Here is a 16,294-nt window from a genome sequence, read left to right as displayed (position 1 = left end):
TGGGCTGCAGCCCCAGCACAGCTGCTTTCCCGAGGCATGGTGGGGGGGGGGGGACGTGGTCCCTGGGGGGGAGGGCCCAGCACCCCCACCTGCCGCCTGGCCTCACCTCTGTGCATGTCTGCCCACCAGCACCCCCAGCTACAACTACGCGCCCAACCCCGACAAGCACTGGATCATGCGTTACACGGGGCCCATGAAGCCGATCCACATGCAGTTCACCAACATGCTGCAGCGGAAGCGCCTGCAGACCCTCCTGTCGGTGGACGACTCCATGGAGACGGTAGGTGGCCCTCCTCCCGCCCCGCCTGCCCCGCCCCGCCCCCAGCATCGGCAGCGGGAGAGGACTGGAACCTGGCAGAAGGGTGAGGCACCCGGGACCGGCTCTGAGTGATCCAGACGGAACACCAGCCCTTGGGGAACCGTTCCAGCTCTGGTCGGTCCACTACAGCAACCACGTGTGGCTACATGCGCTTTTTAACAGTTTTCTGGAGATACAATTCACATACCGCTCAGCTCACCAGATTCAAGCTTAGGTTTCAGTGGGTTTTCACTTATTCGCAGAGTTGCAGGATCATCGCCACAGTTGGCCTTAGAACAGTTTCATCACCCCCAGAGAGAGACCCTGCAGCCCTTAAACCATCACCCCAAACCACCCCCCTCCCACTCTTCCACCTTAGGCAGTCCCTCATCTACTTTGTGTTTCTGTGAATTCACCTATTCTGGACATTTCATATAAAAGGAACCCTACAATATGTGGGGTTTTGTTTTCTTTTTGTATCTGGCTTCTTCCACTTTGTGCGATGATTTCAAGGTTCACTTGAAAGTACTTAATTGTTTTGTTGTTGCTGAAAAATATTCCATTTCCTAGATACGTATTTTTAAATTTATCCATGACTATTTAAGTTTAGTAAGGGCTTCCCTGGCGGCTCAGCTGGTAAAGAATCTGCCTGCAGTGCAGGACACCTGGGTTCAATCCGTGGGTCAGGAAGAATCCCTGGAGAAGGGAAGGGCTACCCATTCCAATATTCTTTGCCTTGAAAAGTCCATGGATAGAGGAGTCTACTGTGGGTTATAGTCCACGGGGCCACAAAGAATCAGACACCACTGAGCAACTAACATTGTCACTTCACAATAAAATTAAGAATTTCGTTCCTCAGTTGCACTGGCCACATTTGAAGTGCTGAATAGCCGTGGGTGGCTCATGCCACAGGTGTTAACATTGCCTGCATCGCAGAAAGTTCTACAGGGCGACTGTTGTGGCTCACAGACTCCTGTCTCGGGCCAGCCATTCATTCATTCATCCATCCATCCATCCATCCCACAGCATCTGTTGAGTGCCAGAACACACAGGACCCAGCAGGGAACAAAATGACAAAGTCCCACCCAGATGGGACCTACATTCTAATGCAGGGAGACACAGTCTGCAAATACGTGCTGAGAAGACAAGCAAAGGGGGACAGGGGTGAGGAGGCCATAGGGCCACCTCGGTCAGTCCTAGGGGCCCCACAGAGAGGTGACAGCTAAGCAAAGACCTGAAGCAGGGGAGGGACAGGCCTGAGACCCCAGCACATCGCCCCTTTAGAGGAGAGCAGGCCAGGTGCCCACTGTTCGCCGGCCTGCCCCACATCCTCACCACCTCACCTGCGTTTCAGATTTACAACATGCTGGTGGAGACCGGTGAGCTGGACAACACCTACATCGTGTACACAGCCGACCACGGCTACCACATCGGCCAGTTCGGACTGGTGAAAGGGAAGTCCATGCCCTATGAGTTCGACATCAGGGTCCCGTTCTACGTGAGGGGCCCCAACGTGGAGGCCGGCTCCCTGTAAGTGCATCACCCCACCCCCAGCAACCCACAGTTTCAGGGAGGCCTCCAGGCTCATTGGCACCCACATGGGCAAGCAGCAGGCAACTCAGCAGGCAGCCCCCAGCCACTCCCCTGGGAGCGCGGGATTTGGGCAGGTGGGCCTGGGTGCCGAGCGAAGGGGCGGTGATGTCACCCAGGGTGGGTTCTGATCATCGCCTTCCCCTCTGTTGGGGAAGGGGAGGCCACGGCTGTTAGCACCTGAGAAAACAGACTCTTTGTGGTGGGCACTGTGCCAGAGAGTCAGGGAGCCAGACTGTCTGTGTGTCCCTGCCAGCGCATGGAGATGCCACTTTGACTTCTGTCTGTCCTGACTGGTTGTGGGTCTGGCGGTTGTCAGGGAGGGGCCCTGGGCTGAGATCAGCAAGGCCGGCTCAGTGGCAGTGCTAAGGGAATCAGCCTCCCCCCGATCCTTCCCCGAGGGCCACGTGGGCCCTCATCCAGCCATCCCCGCGGGTTAACCTTTGAAACAACACATCCTGGCAGCAAAAATGTTGTGTCTGGGGCTGGGAGGGAGTAATCATAGCTGCAGCTTCCGGGTCAGCCGGGATGTTATGGAGACCAACTCGAAGGGTCTTTTGAAATGCGCGTTGTCACTGCTCTGGTGCTGATCGGTCCGACTTCCGTCCGAGCCCAGAACGCACGCAGACACTGACTCGGCTACGGGATTCCTCCTGAAAGGGCGATGTCTTGGGATCAAGATGTTCCTGCCCCGCCCGGGAGGTTTGGTGGAGCTACCAGGAGGCAGGCAGTGTGAGCTGCAGCCCAGCCTCATCCCTCGTCCTCTGCCGACCTCACTGGCCCCCTCCCTGTCTGGATCTCAGGGTCCCCACCTATAATCATAGCTATTGGAATAATAGCCGTGTTGATACAGTGTGATTCCTCAGACTTTGGTCTAAGCACCCTCTATCCAGGTAACTCAGTTAAGCATGATAACAAGCCTCTAAGGTTAGGTGTGAGTGTTATCCGTGTTTTAAATATGAGGAAACGGAGGCTCAGGTTAAGTTGCCTGAGATTACATAGCACAGGAGAGAGGTGCTGGAATTTGTCTCAAAACCAGGTTTCTGATACTTGTACATGTTTTTCCTTATTTGAGAAGAATGTGTGACCATTAAAGTCATTAGGATCACTTGCTTTCGGGAAGAGAAGGTGGACTGAACTGTAATCCAGCAGCTGTCATTACACTGGTCAGCCTCAGAGTCTGTGATCTGCTTCTCAGGACTCAAAACCACAGAGAGGCTGAGCTGGGGAAGGGCCCATCTCTCCGCACACAGGGCTGTTCAGGTCCAGACGGAGGACTTGAACCCACAGAGCCGGCCTCCCAGAGTGTTTACCAGGCATCCTTTCTGGGGCTGAACTTGTGGCAAGGAGCTTCTGCAGAGCCAACCAGGGGAGAAAAGGAAGCAAGGGAGGGCCGGCCAACAGGACACAGGCTGGGCCACGAGACAGCCCCCTGGTCTGACATCCCATCCCCTTTGCCTGTTCTGTTGGTCTGGCCCACCCTCAAGGTGAGGGGATCACACAAGGGTGTGAACCCCAGAGCCTGGGGATCTCGGGGCCAGAGGTGGGGAGAGTGCTCGCTGGGGCCTGAAGGAAGCACATTCCAGGCAGAGGGCACACACCAGGGCAGAGGCCTGGAGGCTGGGCTGTGCTCCCTTCCAGGGGCAGCGAGGGGGCCCGTGTTCACATTAGAGGTGCAGAGAAGGGTCAAGGGGAAGGTCCAGGGTTTGCAGTGCGTCTCAAAAGAAAGCGTTCTCCTTTCAGGAGTTGGGGTAGGCAGGGCCTTCCCGGCAGAAGAAAGAGCCAAGCAGAAGCCAGGTGTGGGTCTGTGAACCACAGCCCCCTGCGGTGGTGCAGAGGGTGGGAAGGTGAGCGCTGGGCTTCAGCTGAATCCAGGGTGCAGAGGGGAACCTTGAGGGCCAGGGTGCAGGAGAGTGACATGATGGATGGATGGCAGCTTTCCTGCCTTTGGGGCACTGTGGAGCCATCTGCCCCAGGGGAGGCCGGGTCACCACCGCCCCGGTGACCGAGTCCTTCTCTTTCCCCGCATCAGGAATCCCCACATCGTCCTCAACATCGACCTGGCCCCCACCATCCTGGACATCGCCGGGCTGGACATCCCCTCGGATATGGACGGGAAATCCATCCTCAAGCTACTGGACACAGAGCGGCCGGCGAATCGGTGAGGGGGCGGGGTGGGTGCTGGGGTGCCAAGTACCCCAAACTGTCTGAGCTCCTGGCCTAGCTGTGTGGGTCTTGGGGAGGCAGGGGTTTCTCTGTACTGAGGAGCTGGGGTTCTAGGGCCCCCCATCCTGACCACTTACTTACCTGCCGTGGGGCGAGGGAAGGAAGCTCCCTCTCTAAGAGTCTACCTTCCCAGCTGGAATATGGCCACAGCTCAAACTGGGTGAAACGTGAAAAAAATAACAGCTATCGGAGCTGACATTAATTAAGCACTTTCTGTATGCCGGCCTTGTTCTGAGTGCTTTGCAGCAGATTTTATTATCTTCACAGTAACTCAGTGAAGTTGGCATTATTATGATTCCAGCTTGGAAACTGAATCCCAGAGCAGTCAAGTGACTTGTTCAGAGTTCTCTTGGCAGGTCTGGATCCCAGTCCAGGCATCCAGACTCCAGGCTAGAGGCTACACTCTTAATCGCCATGATCGGTAGCTCTGATGCCGGATGGTATGATGGGAACATGTTCCTGGGTGTCCGGGAGGCAAACAGAAGAACAGTCTTGTTGTTCAGTCATATTCAACTCCTTGCGACCCCATGGACTGCAGCACGCCAGGCCTCCCTGTCCACCACCAACTCCCAGAGCTTGCTCAGACTCATGTCCAGTGAGGCCGTGCAACCATCTCATCCTCTGTCGTCCCCTTCTCCTCCTGCCCTCAATCTTTCCCAGCATCAGGGTCTTTTCCAATGACTCAGTTCTTCGCATCAGGTGGCCAAAGTATTGGAGTTTCAGCTTCAACATCAGTCCTTCCAATGAACACCTAGGACTCATTTCCTTTAGGATGGACTGGTTGGATCTCCTTGCTGTCCAAGGGACTCTCAAGAGTCTTCTCCAACACCACAGTTCAAAAGCATCAATTCTTCAGCGCTCAGCTTTCTTTATGGTGCAACTCTCACATCCATACATGACCACTGGAAAAACCATAACTTTATACGGTGTTGTTTTAGTCGCTCAGTCATGTCCGACTCTTTGCAACCCTGTGGACTGTAGCCCGCCAGGCTCCTCTGTCCATGGGATTCTCCAGGCAAGAATCCTGGAGTGGGTTGCCATTTCCTTCTCCCACTATACAGTGATGGTGAGCAAAACCTAGGTGCGAAGGTGAGCTGAGTCTGGTCAGACAGGAAGGAGGAGGACACAGTCACTGGCGTGGCAGCAGCGGCATCTAGTGGCCATCAGTGTAACTGCCCACCGAGGTAACAGCCCCACAGCACTGATGGATGCAGCCTCCAGCTGGTACCTCCTGCAGCTCAGAGGACCCCGGCCGGGTGGGCACTGTCTGTCCAAGACTGAGTGTCCTGTAGAAGGAACCACCTCTGCTGAGCCTCCTCCCTCTGACTAGGAGGTTTTATGATCTGTAAGGGTACTGGTAAAGAATCTGCCTGCAATGTGGGAGACCTGGGTTCGATCCCTGGGTTAGGAAAATCCCCTGGAGAAGGGAAAGGCTACCCACTCCAGTATTTTGGCCTAGAGAATTCCATGGACTATTCAGTCCTTGGGGTCACAAAGAGTCGGACATGATTGAGCAACTTTCACAAGGGTGAAAAATGGGCATGTTTGGGGAGGGCGGGGGCGCTGTGTTGGGAGCCAGGACAGTGGGGGGTCGGGTGCAAGATGGAAGCACCCTCTCTCAGCCCAAGGCCCTGTCTGGGAAGCGGAAATGATAGCGTGAAACTCCACAAAATGCACACTTAAATCCAACGACAGAGGATCAAAGGGAAAAACATCCCCTCAAACACAATGTAATTAACCTGAAGTCAGAAGAAGCGTTTCATCTCGTGCAGAAGTAAAAGGGAAGCGATCTCTTCCAGCACCAGGGGAACTGCTGGGCTTCCTGGGAGGCACAGAGGGGCGTGCACATGACTACGAGTGACTTGGAGTGACTTTGACCTGGGTCATTCTGCCCCGTGTTCAGACCCAAGGCTCTAGGGAAGTGCAGCTCTGCTGTGGGCCGGGAGGGGTGTGTGTGTGTCCGTGTGTGTGTCCATGTCTCTGTATGTCCGTGTATGTGTTCATGTGTGTCCATGTATGTGTTCATGTGTGTGTCCGTGTATGTGTTCATGCGGGTATGTGTCCGTGGGGGTGTGTGTGTCCGTGTGGGGGTGTGTGGCTGTGTGTGTGTGTCCACATGTGTGTGTCTGTGTATGTGTTCATGTGGGTATGTGCCCGTGGGAGTGTGTCTGTGTGGGTGGGTGTGGCCGTGTGTATGTGTGTACATGTGTGTGTCCATGTATGTGTTCATGTGTGTGTCCATGTATGTGTTCATGTGTGTGTCCGTGTGTTTCCGTGTGTCAGTGTGTGTGCGTATGTGTATGTGTTCATGTGTGTGTGTCCGTGTGGGTGTGTGTGTCCGTGTATGTGTGTCCATGTATGTGTTCATGGGTGTGTGTGTCTGTGTGTGTGTTCATGTGTGTGGGGGGGTGTCCGTGTATGTGTTCATGGGTGTGTCCATGTATGTGTTCATATCTGTGTGGGTCCGTGTGTGTGTGTATGTGTCCATGTATGTGTTCGTGTGGGTGTGTGTCCGTGTATGTGTGCCCATATGTGTGTCTGTGTGTATTCATGGGTGTGTGTTCGTCTGTGTGTGTGTCCGTGTATGTGTTCATGTGTGTGTCCGTGTGTGTGTTTATATCTGTGTGGGTCCGTGTGTGTGTGTGTGTCCGTGTATGTGTTCATGGGTGTGTGTGTTCGTGTGTGTGTGTCTGTGTGTGTGTGTCCGTGTGTGTGTGTCCGTGTATGTGTTCATGGGTGTGTGTGTCCGTGTATGTGTTCATGGGTGTGTGTGTCCGTGTGTGTGTGTCCGTGTGTTCATGGGTGTGTGTGTCCGTGTGTGTGTTCATGGGTGTGTGTGTTCGTGTGTGTCCGTGTATGTGTTCATGGGTGTGTGTGTTTGTGTGTGTGTGTCTGTGTATGTGTTCATGGGTGTGTGTGTTTGTGTGTGTGTATCTCTGTGTGTGTGTCCATGTGTGTGTGTCCGTGTGTGTGTGTCCGTGTATGTGTGTCCATGTATGTGTTCATGGGTGTGTGTGTGTCCGTGTGTGTGTTCATGGGTGTGTGTGTCCGTGTATGTGTTCATGGGTGTGTGTGTTTGTGTCCGTGTGTGTGTGTCCGTGTGTGTGTTCATGGGTGTGTGTGTTCGTGTGTGTGTGTGTCCGTGTATGTGTTCATGGGTGTGTGTGTCCGTGTGTGTGTGTCTGTGTATGTGTTCATGGGTGTGTGTGTTCGTGTGTGTGTCTGTGTGTGTTCATGGGTGTGTGTTCGTCTGTGTGTGTGTCCGTGTATGTGTTCATGTGTGTGTCTGTGTGTGTGTTTATATCTGTGTGGGTCCGTGTGTGTGTGTGTGTCCGTGTATGTGTTCATGGGTGTGTGTGTCCGTGTGTGTGTTCATGGGTGTGTGTGTCCATGTGTGTGTGTCCGTGTATGTGTTCATGGGTGTGTGTCCATGTATGTGTGTGTCCATGTGTGTGTGCCTGTATGTGTTCATGGGTGTGTGTGTCCGTGTGTGTGTGTCCTTGTGTGTGTTCATGGGTGTGTGTGTTCGTGTGTGTGTGTCCGTGTGTGTGTTCATGGGTGTGTGTGTCCGTGTGTGTGTTCATGGGTGTGTGTGTCCGTGTGTGTGTGTCCCCCACTCGCCCTGGCTGCCCCCAGGGTCTGCGCTGCTTGTGAGTCAAGGCTGGCTCTGAGCGCCGTCCCTGCTTCTGGAAGGATGGAGGGACATGGGAGCCCCTGCACTGCTGAGAAGATGGACATGTGCTTTCTCCCCCCAGGTTTCACTTGAAAAAGAAGCTGCGGGTCTGGCGGGACTCCTTCCTGGTGGAGAGAGGGTGAGTGCCGGGGTCTGGAGGAGCCGCCCCAGGGCGATACCGGGCAGCCCCCACCTGGGCCTCCCGCGAAGCGCCCGGCAGTCCCACCTGCTCCCGCAATACTACCAATGTCAAGGGCAGGAGGGAGACTGCTGCTGTTCCGCCACCTTCCGCTGGGGGCTGGGAGTCTGTGTCCTCGGCGCCCTGTACCCAGGGAGCCGGGGCCGGCTGCACGCGCGTGCTCCCTGGTGACCCTGCAGCAGGGCTGAGTGGGGCCACGTGCTGCCCCAGAGCTGGGCGGCCAGCCCCGCGTCCGCTCTCTGCCCTACAGCAAACTGCTGCACAAGAGGGACAGCGACAAGGTGGATGCCCAGGAGGAGAACTTCCTGCCCAAGTACCAGCGCGTCAAAGACCTGTGCCAGCGCGCCGAGTACCAGACGGCGTGCGAGCAGCTGGGGCAGGTGAGGCTGCTCGGCGCTGCGCTGGGGCTGGGGACCGGGTCCCTCCTTCCCTCTCAGGGCCCCCCCCAAACCGCGGCCCAGGCCTGCTTCTCAGACCAGCAGAGCCAGTGTCCCTCATGATGTGTGACCCCAGGGTGACGCCAGGGGGCGAAGACAACGCTCAGAAAACCCTTCCAATCCTGCTCCCGTCAGAGGAAAGCTCCCCCGTGGGTGCACGTGTCTTTAGCTGCTCTGAGACCCTTGCCCGATCCCTCATTAACAAAGACACAGCTGGCCTCTGCGCAGTGTTTATAAAGTTAAATAACTATTTCCATTGTATTCACTCTCCCAGATCATCTTTGTGGCTGGCTTTCCACTTACATAGGAACAACAGGAAATTGCCTTCTGACGTAAACACGTTTAGGTTGTAAAAATGTGAGCTGATTTCAGGAGAAATGTTAAGGAAAATATAATCCAGACGGTATTTGGAGATAAGAGAAACTGTGACGGAGGTTTGGGAGAGTCGGAACTCGATTTTCTGAGGCCTGGGAGGCCAAGGTGAACTCTGGAGAGGACGGGGAGTGCGGGTGGAGCCTTGTAGAGAGAGATGCCAGCCCGAGGCGAGGTTCAGGGGGAGAGAGGGGGGCGGATGAGCAGGGGGAGCAGGCAGGGGGCCCTGGAAAGGCCCAGGCACGGACAGAAGGTGCTTCCTTGCCTTGGTCTGCGAGCTGGGACTTTGAGCTCATCCGTGCTGGCTCAGGCCTGGACATGTGAGCCCATTTCACCAGTAACAGGAAGTAAACCCAGGGCCTCCACATTCCATTTCTCCTTAATAAACCCGTGGGTTGCCAAGGCCGGGCACCAGTTGGGTGCATGTCACAGGCTGCATCCAGGCAGCTCTGTCTTATCGCTAGACTCGGAATTGGCACCGACCTGTCCTCACGGCTGGGCTCCACCTGCCCCATCCAGGATTCGTTCACCAGCCCCTCCCCCTGCCATGGAGGGCATCAAGGACCCACCCGTGCCCCTGGAGCACTTTGGGTCACGCTGGAGCAGCATTCAAGGCTGCCTTTGTTGCCAGGCACAGGAAGAAAGCTCTGGACAGAAAGCTCTGGCCTCCCAGAGCAGACCATCTGGGGCAGACCCCAGAGGGGCTCAGATTTCAGTTCTGAGCTTCAGGGAATGAATCAATGAGGCCACGAGGGGCCTTTGTCCCCCTGGGATTGTAGTCAAATCCCGCTGCTGGCCCATCCCCACCCTCTCCCTGCAGGTTGGGGGTCTGGCAGTCCTGGACAGCGAGAGGGCTGCCTGATGTGTCTTTGAAACCAATTATCCAAGCGCACTGCTTAACCAAGGAAAGGAGAACGTGGTTGGGGGGGTAGGAGGAGGCTAGGCCAGCTGGGGAGGCCTCAGCCACACCCTGCACTTACAGCTCTAGGGCCTCCAGGATCCCAGCCAGACACCCACCTCCCACCTCTGGCCCATGCAGTCACACCCTGCTGACCACGCCCCCCACCCCCACCCCACTGCCGCCGCCTGCCTCATGCTATACCTTCTGGAAGGGCCCTTCCCTGCGTACGAGCCACGCCCTCCCATACGAGTGCTTTTCTCTTAGGGGGCTTCCCCGTGGCGGGGTTCCCGCTCAGCCACAGCGCATCACCTTGGGTACCACTTCTCTGCTCCCCCACCCCCACAGTGGACAGGTATTCATCCATCACAGAGCGGCTCATTCCAGGCACCAGCCCGTGTCCAGTCGGGGCCACAAGAGGGACGTGTGTGGGGTGGCTGGAAGCAGGGAGCAGGGAAGCGGCGGGGCGGGTGAGCAGGCCCGGGAGGCTGAGGCTGCGCGTGTCTTGCAGAAGTGGCAGTGCGTGGAGGACGCCTCGGGGAAGCTGAAGCTGCACAAGTGCAAGGGCCCCGCGCGGCCCGGGGGCAGGGCCGTCTCCAACCTGGTGCCCAAGTACTACGTGCAGGGCAGCGAGGGCTGCGTCTGCGATGGCGGGGACGGCCAGCTCACCCTGGCCGGACGCCGGAAGAAGCTCTTCAAGAAGAGTAAGTGGGACGGGAGGGGCGGGGCGGGAACCGAGCAGCGCCGCTTGTTCATTCAAACAAACCTACGTGCCTGCACCATCAATCCACCCAGCTCGGGGTGGGGTGGGCAGAGAGAATAAAGAAGGAGATGAGCGTGTCCAGGGCTGAGAAGAACAGGAGCATAAAGAGAAAGGGAGGGGAGAGGAGTCCGGCCCTGGGCCACGTGGTGGGGCCCTCTGAGACCAGAAGACCTGGAGGGCTTTGAGCAGAGGAGCCAGGATCAGATTTGTGCTTCCATAGCATTCCTCCAGCTGCACTGCAGGCGCCGGACGGGTTCAGCTGCAAATCGCTAAAAGATGTTGAATCCCCCAGTGCTGGCTTCCAGACAGGTCAAGCCAAGGCGACCCTGCCTTCTCCTTTCCGCCTCATGTCTACTTGCATGCAGGCGCGCTAAGTCACTGCAGTCGTGTCTGATTCTGTGACCCCATGGACTGTATAGCCCGCCAGGCTCCTCTGTCCATGGGATTCTCCAGGCAAGAATACTGGAGTGGGTGGCCATGCCCTCCTCCAGGGCATCTTCCTGACCCAGGGATTGAACCCACAGCTCTTATGTTTCCTGTATTGGCAAGTGGGTTCTTTACCACGAGCGTCACCATCTGCTTAGCGTCATGTCCCTGGCCTCACATATCTTTCTGCAGTGACTTCACCATCTAAAGCGGCCCCAAGGTGGCACTGACATCTTGTGTAGGGTCCCCAAGCCCCGGCCGGCTGGGATGTGCTTTAAGGAGGGGAACACGTGGGTGCGATGAGCTTCCGGCTGCTACCTTGAGTTCAATGTCGGTGAATCACCACGCACATGAAGTCGGGTGTCTTCACGTAGACAAGATGAAGATACAGTGTGCAATAAGGTTCCATATTGATGGTTGACAAGTGTGTCATGACCCAAGGCTGGCAGGCACCTCACCCCATGTTTGCCCCAGGACCACTGGTTCCCGACTCTCTAGTTCAGCGTCAAGGTGATGCTGTGGAACAAGACCACCTAGAGTAACAGGAATCCACTGCACAGTTGGCCCTTGAACAACTATGGTCCCCCTGCCCGTGGATCGTCTTCAGTAGTAAATGCCACAGTTCTGCATCATCCGTGGTTGGCTGAATCTACGGATGTGGAGAAACCATGGATACCAGGGGGAGGGGTAGGTTAACTATAAGTTACACACAGATGAACCCCGCCCTTGTTCAAGGTCAGCTGTACTTTGGAGAGGGGAGAGCTGCGCCCCCCATCCCCACTGGAGAAGCTGCCTTAGCCCTCACACCTCCCCCAGCAGGGGCCGGAGGACAGAAAGTTAGGAAGCCAGAGACCAGTGGAGGCACCTAGAGAAGTCCTCTCAACCTGGCCGCACCCTACCAGTGGGTGGTCACGGCCCCATTCCGAGGGTCACCTCCCCTGGGGAGCACGCCCCCGGACGAACATTCGGCGGGCTGTGGGTGCCAGGACCTGGTCTCAGCCAGACGGGTCCCCTGGCTGGAATGTCCCCTCCAGAGTTGGGCACTTGCCCAGGCCACCCATTGCTCTAACCCCCTAACCCAAGGGGAGCCAAAGCTTCCTTAGAGACTTTGGTTGTTTCTCTGTCTTCTTTCGCTGTGGTACCATCAGCACTACATGATACCGTGTTTCTGACTGTCGAGTTCAGTGGCTTTAAGGACACTGACGGTGTTGGGCGGCCATCACCACCGTGCATCCTCGGAACTGAAGCTCAGCACCCGACAAACAGTGACTCCCCACCACTCCTCCTCCTGCTCTTGGCAGCCACCCCCCTGATTTCTCTGAGTTTTGCTCTTGTAGCTACTTCACATAAGCAGAGCACACATGATTTGTCCTTTCTGTCTGGTTTATTTCACTCGGCATAGTGTCCTCAAGGTTCATCCGTGTTGTAGCCTGCGTCAGGATCCCCATCCTTTTTCAGGCTGAGTGAGATCCCCCTGTAGCCTAATTAGAGACTGGCTGGGCGGCGGCAGGCCCAGAGGTCTCCTCCTGTCTTTGCAGAGGACACCTTCGTTATGAAAGCCGGTTTGTCTCCATAACGACCCAGCTTCTGCCTGGAACGGCACTTCCCAACTGATGGTCCCCCGTTATAATTCCTCACTAGCTGATTAGTAACTGCTAAGCTAATCTCTTTTTAGCCGAATAAAATGATTGGTTTCCAGATTGAATTACACAGTTAACATCTTGCTTCCGCACATGGCACATTGGCTAATCTTTAAGTAATACAAGAACTTGTGATTTAGTTAAGCCTTCGCCCCCGCCCCCATTAATGCTTAGAGGAAAGAGATTGTATTGCACTGTATTGTTCAGTCACTCAGTCGTGTCTGACTCTTTGTGACCCCATGGACTGCAGCACACCAGGCTTCCCTGTCCTTCACTATCTCTTGGAATCTGCTCAAATTCATGTCCATTGTATTCATGTCCAGCCATCTCATTCTCTGTCACCCCCCTCGCTTTCTGCCCCTCAGTCTTTCCCAGCATCAGGGTCTTTTCCAATGAGTCGGCTCTTCACATCAGGTGGCCAAAGAATTGGAGCATTACCTTCAGTATCAGTCCTTCCAGTGAATATTCATGGTTGATTTCCTGTAGGATTGACTGGCTTAATCTCCTTGCAGTTCAAGGGACACTCGATTCAAAAGCATCAACTCTGTGACACCCTAACTTCTTTATAGTCCAACTCTCACATCCACACATGACCACTGGAAAAACCACAGACTGGACGGACCTTTGTCAGCAAAGTAACGTCTCTGCTTTTTAATATGCTGTCTAGGTTGGTCATAACTTTCCTTCCAAGGAGCCAGCATCTTTTAATTTCATGGCTACAGTCACCATCTGCAGTGATTTTGGAGCCCAAGAAAATAAAGTCAGCCACTGTTTCCCCATCTATTTACCATGAAGTGATGGGACTGGATGACATGATCTTAGTTTTCTGAATGTTGAGTTTCAAGCCAGCTTTTTCACTTTCCTCTTTCACTTTCATCAAGAGGCTCTACAGTTCCTCTTTAGTTTCTGCCATGAGGGTGGTGTCATCTGCATATCGGAGGGTATTGATATTTCTTCTGACAATCTTGATTCCAGTTTGTGCTTCATCCATTCCAGCATTTCGCATGATGTACTCTGCACAGAAGTTAAATAAGCAGGGTGACAATATACAGCCTTGACGTACTCCTTTCCCAATTTGGACCCAGTCCATTGTTCCATGTCTGGTTCTAACTGTTGCTTCTTGACCTGCATACAGATTTCTCAGGAGGCAGGTAAGGTGGTCTAGTATTCTTATATCTTTAAGAGTTTTCCACAGTTTGTTGTGATCCACACAAAGGCTTTAGCATAATAAAGGAGATGTGTTTGTGGAATTCTCTTGCTTTTTCTATGATGTGGTGGATGTTGGCAGTTTTGATTTCTGATTCCTCTGCCTTTTCTCCCATCCAAGTACTAACCAGGCCCGACCCTGCTTAGCTTCCGAGATCAGACGAGATCGGGCGCGTTCAGGGTGGTATGGCCGTAGACTCCTCTGCCTTTTCTAAATCCAGCTTGTACATCTGGAAGTTTTTGGTTCATATACTGTTGAAGCTAGCTTAAAGGATTTTGAGCATTACCTTGCTAGCATGTGAAATGAGTGCAACTGTGCGATAGTTTGAACATTCTTTGGTATTGCCCTTCGTTGGGATTGGAATGAAAACTGACCTCTTCCAGTCCTGTGGCCACTGCTGCTTTCCAGATTTGCTGGCATAGTGAGTGCAGCACTCAACATGCACCTAAAGAGCTGAGATTCAGCTGGACTCGGGCCCTCCCGTGAGGACGGTGTGAGATCACAGCCCTGTCTTAAGTGTGCTCAGAGGATCCTGGGAGCAAGAGGAGGGAGGCTCATTACCACCACCTGGGAAACTCCGTCCCCATCACCAGGCCCAGCATTCTTTCTCCTGCACATGCCTGCCAGCAGGATGCTCCCTCATTCCCTTCTGAGCAGCCGGCCTGGAGCAGGGGTTCTCAGCAGGGAGCAGTTTCACCTGCCAGGACCGCTTGGCTGTGTGCTGGCGTTTCTGGCTGTCGCGTGTGATGGGCAGTGGGGAGGGATGCTCCTGGGATCCAGTGGTAGAAGCTGTGGAAGCTGCCTAACATCCTGTGAGGTACAGGTCAGCCTCCCTCAGCCAAGGCTTACCCGGCCACAGAGTGTTGCCGGTTTTGAGGCTGAGGTGCCCTGACCCCGAGCGGCTCAGTCCCCGGCTCGCCCTCATGCACTGGGGCAAGGAAGGAGGCGGAGCAGCCAGCCCAGGACAGAAGGAGAGACCCAGCACCCAGAGGAGGAGATGGGGGAGGCTTGGGGCATGGGTCCAGGTGGCCAGTTGTTGGCTCATCTCTTCTCCCAACAAATCTGCAAGCCCTGCCACGTGCCACCTGCTGAGGTTGGAGTTGAATGCGAGAGATACCATCAGACCTCGAGGGTGAGGCCAGGTGTTAGCCAGTCAACCAAGTGGGAAGCTCACCTCCCTGGGTAAAGAAGGCACGGAGGAAATGAAACAAGGGTGTGGCCAGGGGGATAGGGGCCGCGGCTGTAGGGTAGGTGGTGAGCTGACATTTAAATGAGAGCCTAGTGTGACCAGCAGAGGGGAAGTACTCTGAGCCAGGGCAAGAGGAAGCAGAGATCCTGTGGGTCCCAGCCTGGAGGGCAGGCCACACCGCCCTAGGATTCCCAGGCTTGGGGCGCTGGGAGGGCCCAGTTGTGACCTTGGGCGAGGATGTCAGCTGCAGGGTCCCTAACCAGCAGAGCAGCTGCTGCATGTCAGCTTCCAGGAGCTGAAATATTTACCAGATCTGTTTCACGTCAAACTCCAAAGAGCACTGGCAGGCAGGTCCAGCTGCTTGGAAATTAACTCAATCGCCCAAGGACTGGGCTCAGGATTTGCACCCGAGCCATCAGAGCCCAGACCATGAGGTCACCACCTCCTGATACAGGGATTTCCCTGGTGGCTCAGGTTTTTTTTAAAGAATCTGCCTGAAGTGCAGGAGACTCAGGTTCGATCCCTGGGTGGGGAAGTTTCTCTGGAGTAGGAAATGGCAACCCACTCCAGGTTTCTTGCCTGGAAAATCTCACGGACAGAGGAACCTGGTAAGCTAAGTCCATGGGGTCGCAGAGAGTCAGACATGACTTAGTGACCCAACAACCCACCCACCTTCCTGATATATGTGGTAGAAAGGGCACATATATTTCAGGACCCTGGACACAAAGACACCTAGGGTGACAAGGAGAGCGAGTGGTGTGGATTCAGTCCTGCAAAAGGTGTACACCGGGGCTGGCAGGCTTTTTCTCTAAAGAGCCAGAGGGTAAATGTTTGAAGCTTTGGGAGCTAAACAGTCGTCGTTTCAAATGCTCCATTCTGTCACTGTGCCGAGAAGACAGCCATGGACTCTGCAAATGGTTTGAGAGTCGCTTCCGTACAGAACCAGGCAGAGGCCGGGACTGGGCCTGGGCCATAGCTGGGGACAGGAGTATGGGGGGACAGGGGACCCCCAGGAGTATGGCCGGGGGGTGGAGCACTCCAGAGCCAGCAGCACAGAGGAGCAGTACGACTCCGCTGGGTCTGCTTCCTGGCCCTCTTGGGCAGCAGTGACCTGCTCCCGCAGGGACATCAGCTCAGAAGTGTGTGTGTTTCGGGCCGAGGCACTGCGGCTTCACAGAGGCGGAACTCAGGGAGGAAAAAGGCAAGGAGAAAGCTGCCTGGGGGTCAGAAAAGGCCCGGGCTTTGTCAAAGGAATGCCTCTTCCGGACCTGGACCCCCGGGTCCTTTGGCCCCTGGGACTCTGATACACAGAGGAAAGGTACACAGATCTGCCCCAAGAAGGGAGACGGGGGGTGGGAGAGGGCTTCCCCTCCCTT

The 16,294-nt window shown here is 55.2% G+C and overlaps 1 protein-coding gene across 6 annotated transcripts in view; it reads left to right on the top strand.

Moving 5' to 3' along the window:
* SULF2 (sulfatase 2) overlaps positions 1-16,294 on the top strand; it is a 126,722-nt gene that overhangs the window by 97,273 nt on the left and 13,155 nt on the right. For all 6 annotated transcript variants that reach the window (XR_009690139.1, XM_061127440.1, XM_061127441.1 and 3 more), the window contains exons 6-11: positions 130-280; positions 1,653-1,828; positions 3,921-4,049; positions 7,870-7,926; positions 8,237-8,366; positions 10,205-10,397. Coding sequence is in view for 5 of the 6 variants with exons in the window: in XM_061127440.1 (XP_060983423.1) it covers positions 130-280; positions 1,653-1,828; positions 3,921-4,049; positions 7,870-7,926; positions 8,237-8,366; positions 10,205-10,397 (836 nt within the window). In the remaining variant the exon portion in view is untranslated. The remainder of the gene's footprint in view (positions 1-129; positions 281-1,652; positions 1,829-3,920; positions 4,050-7,869; positions 7,927-8,236; positions 8,367-10,204; positions 10,398-16,294) is intronic.

The sequence above is a fragment of the Dama dama genome, chromosome 23 (assembly GCF_033118175.1).
Source record: "Dama dama isolate Ldn47 chromosome 23, ASM3311817v1, whole genome shotgun sequence".
NCBI classification, from domain to species: domain Eukaryota; kingdom Metazoa; phylum Chordata; class Mammalia; order Artiodactyla; family Cervidae; genus Dama; species Dama dama.
Note: the sequence above shows the minus strand (reverse complement) of the source record. Positions and strands in the feature narration are given on the sequence as shown.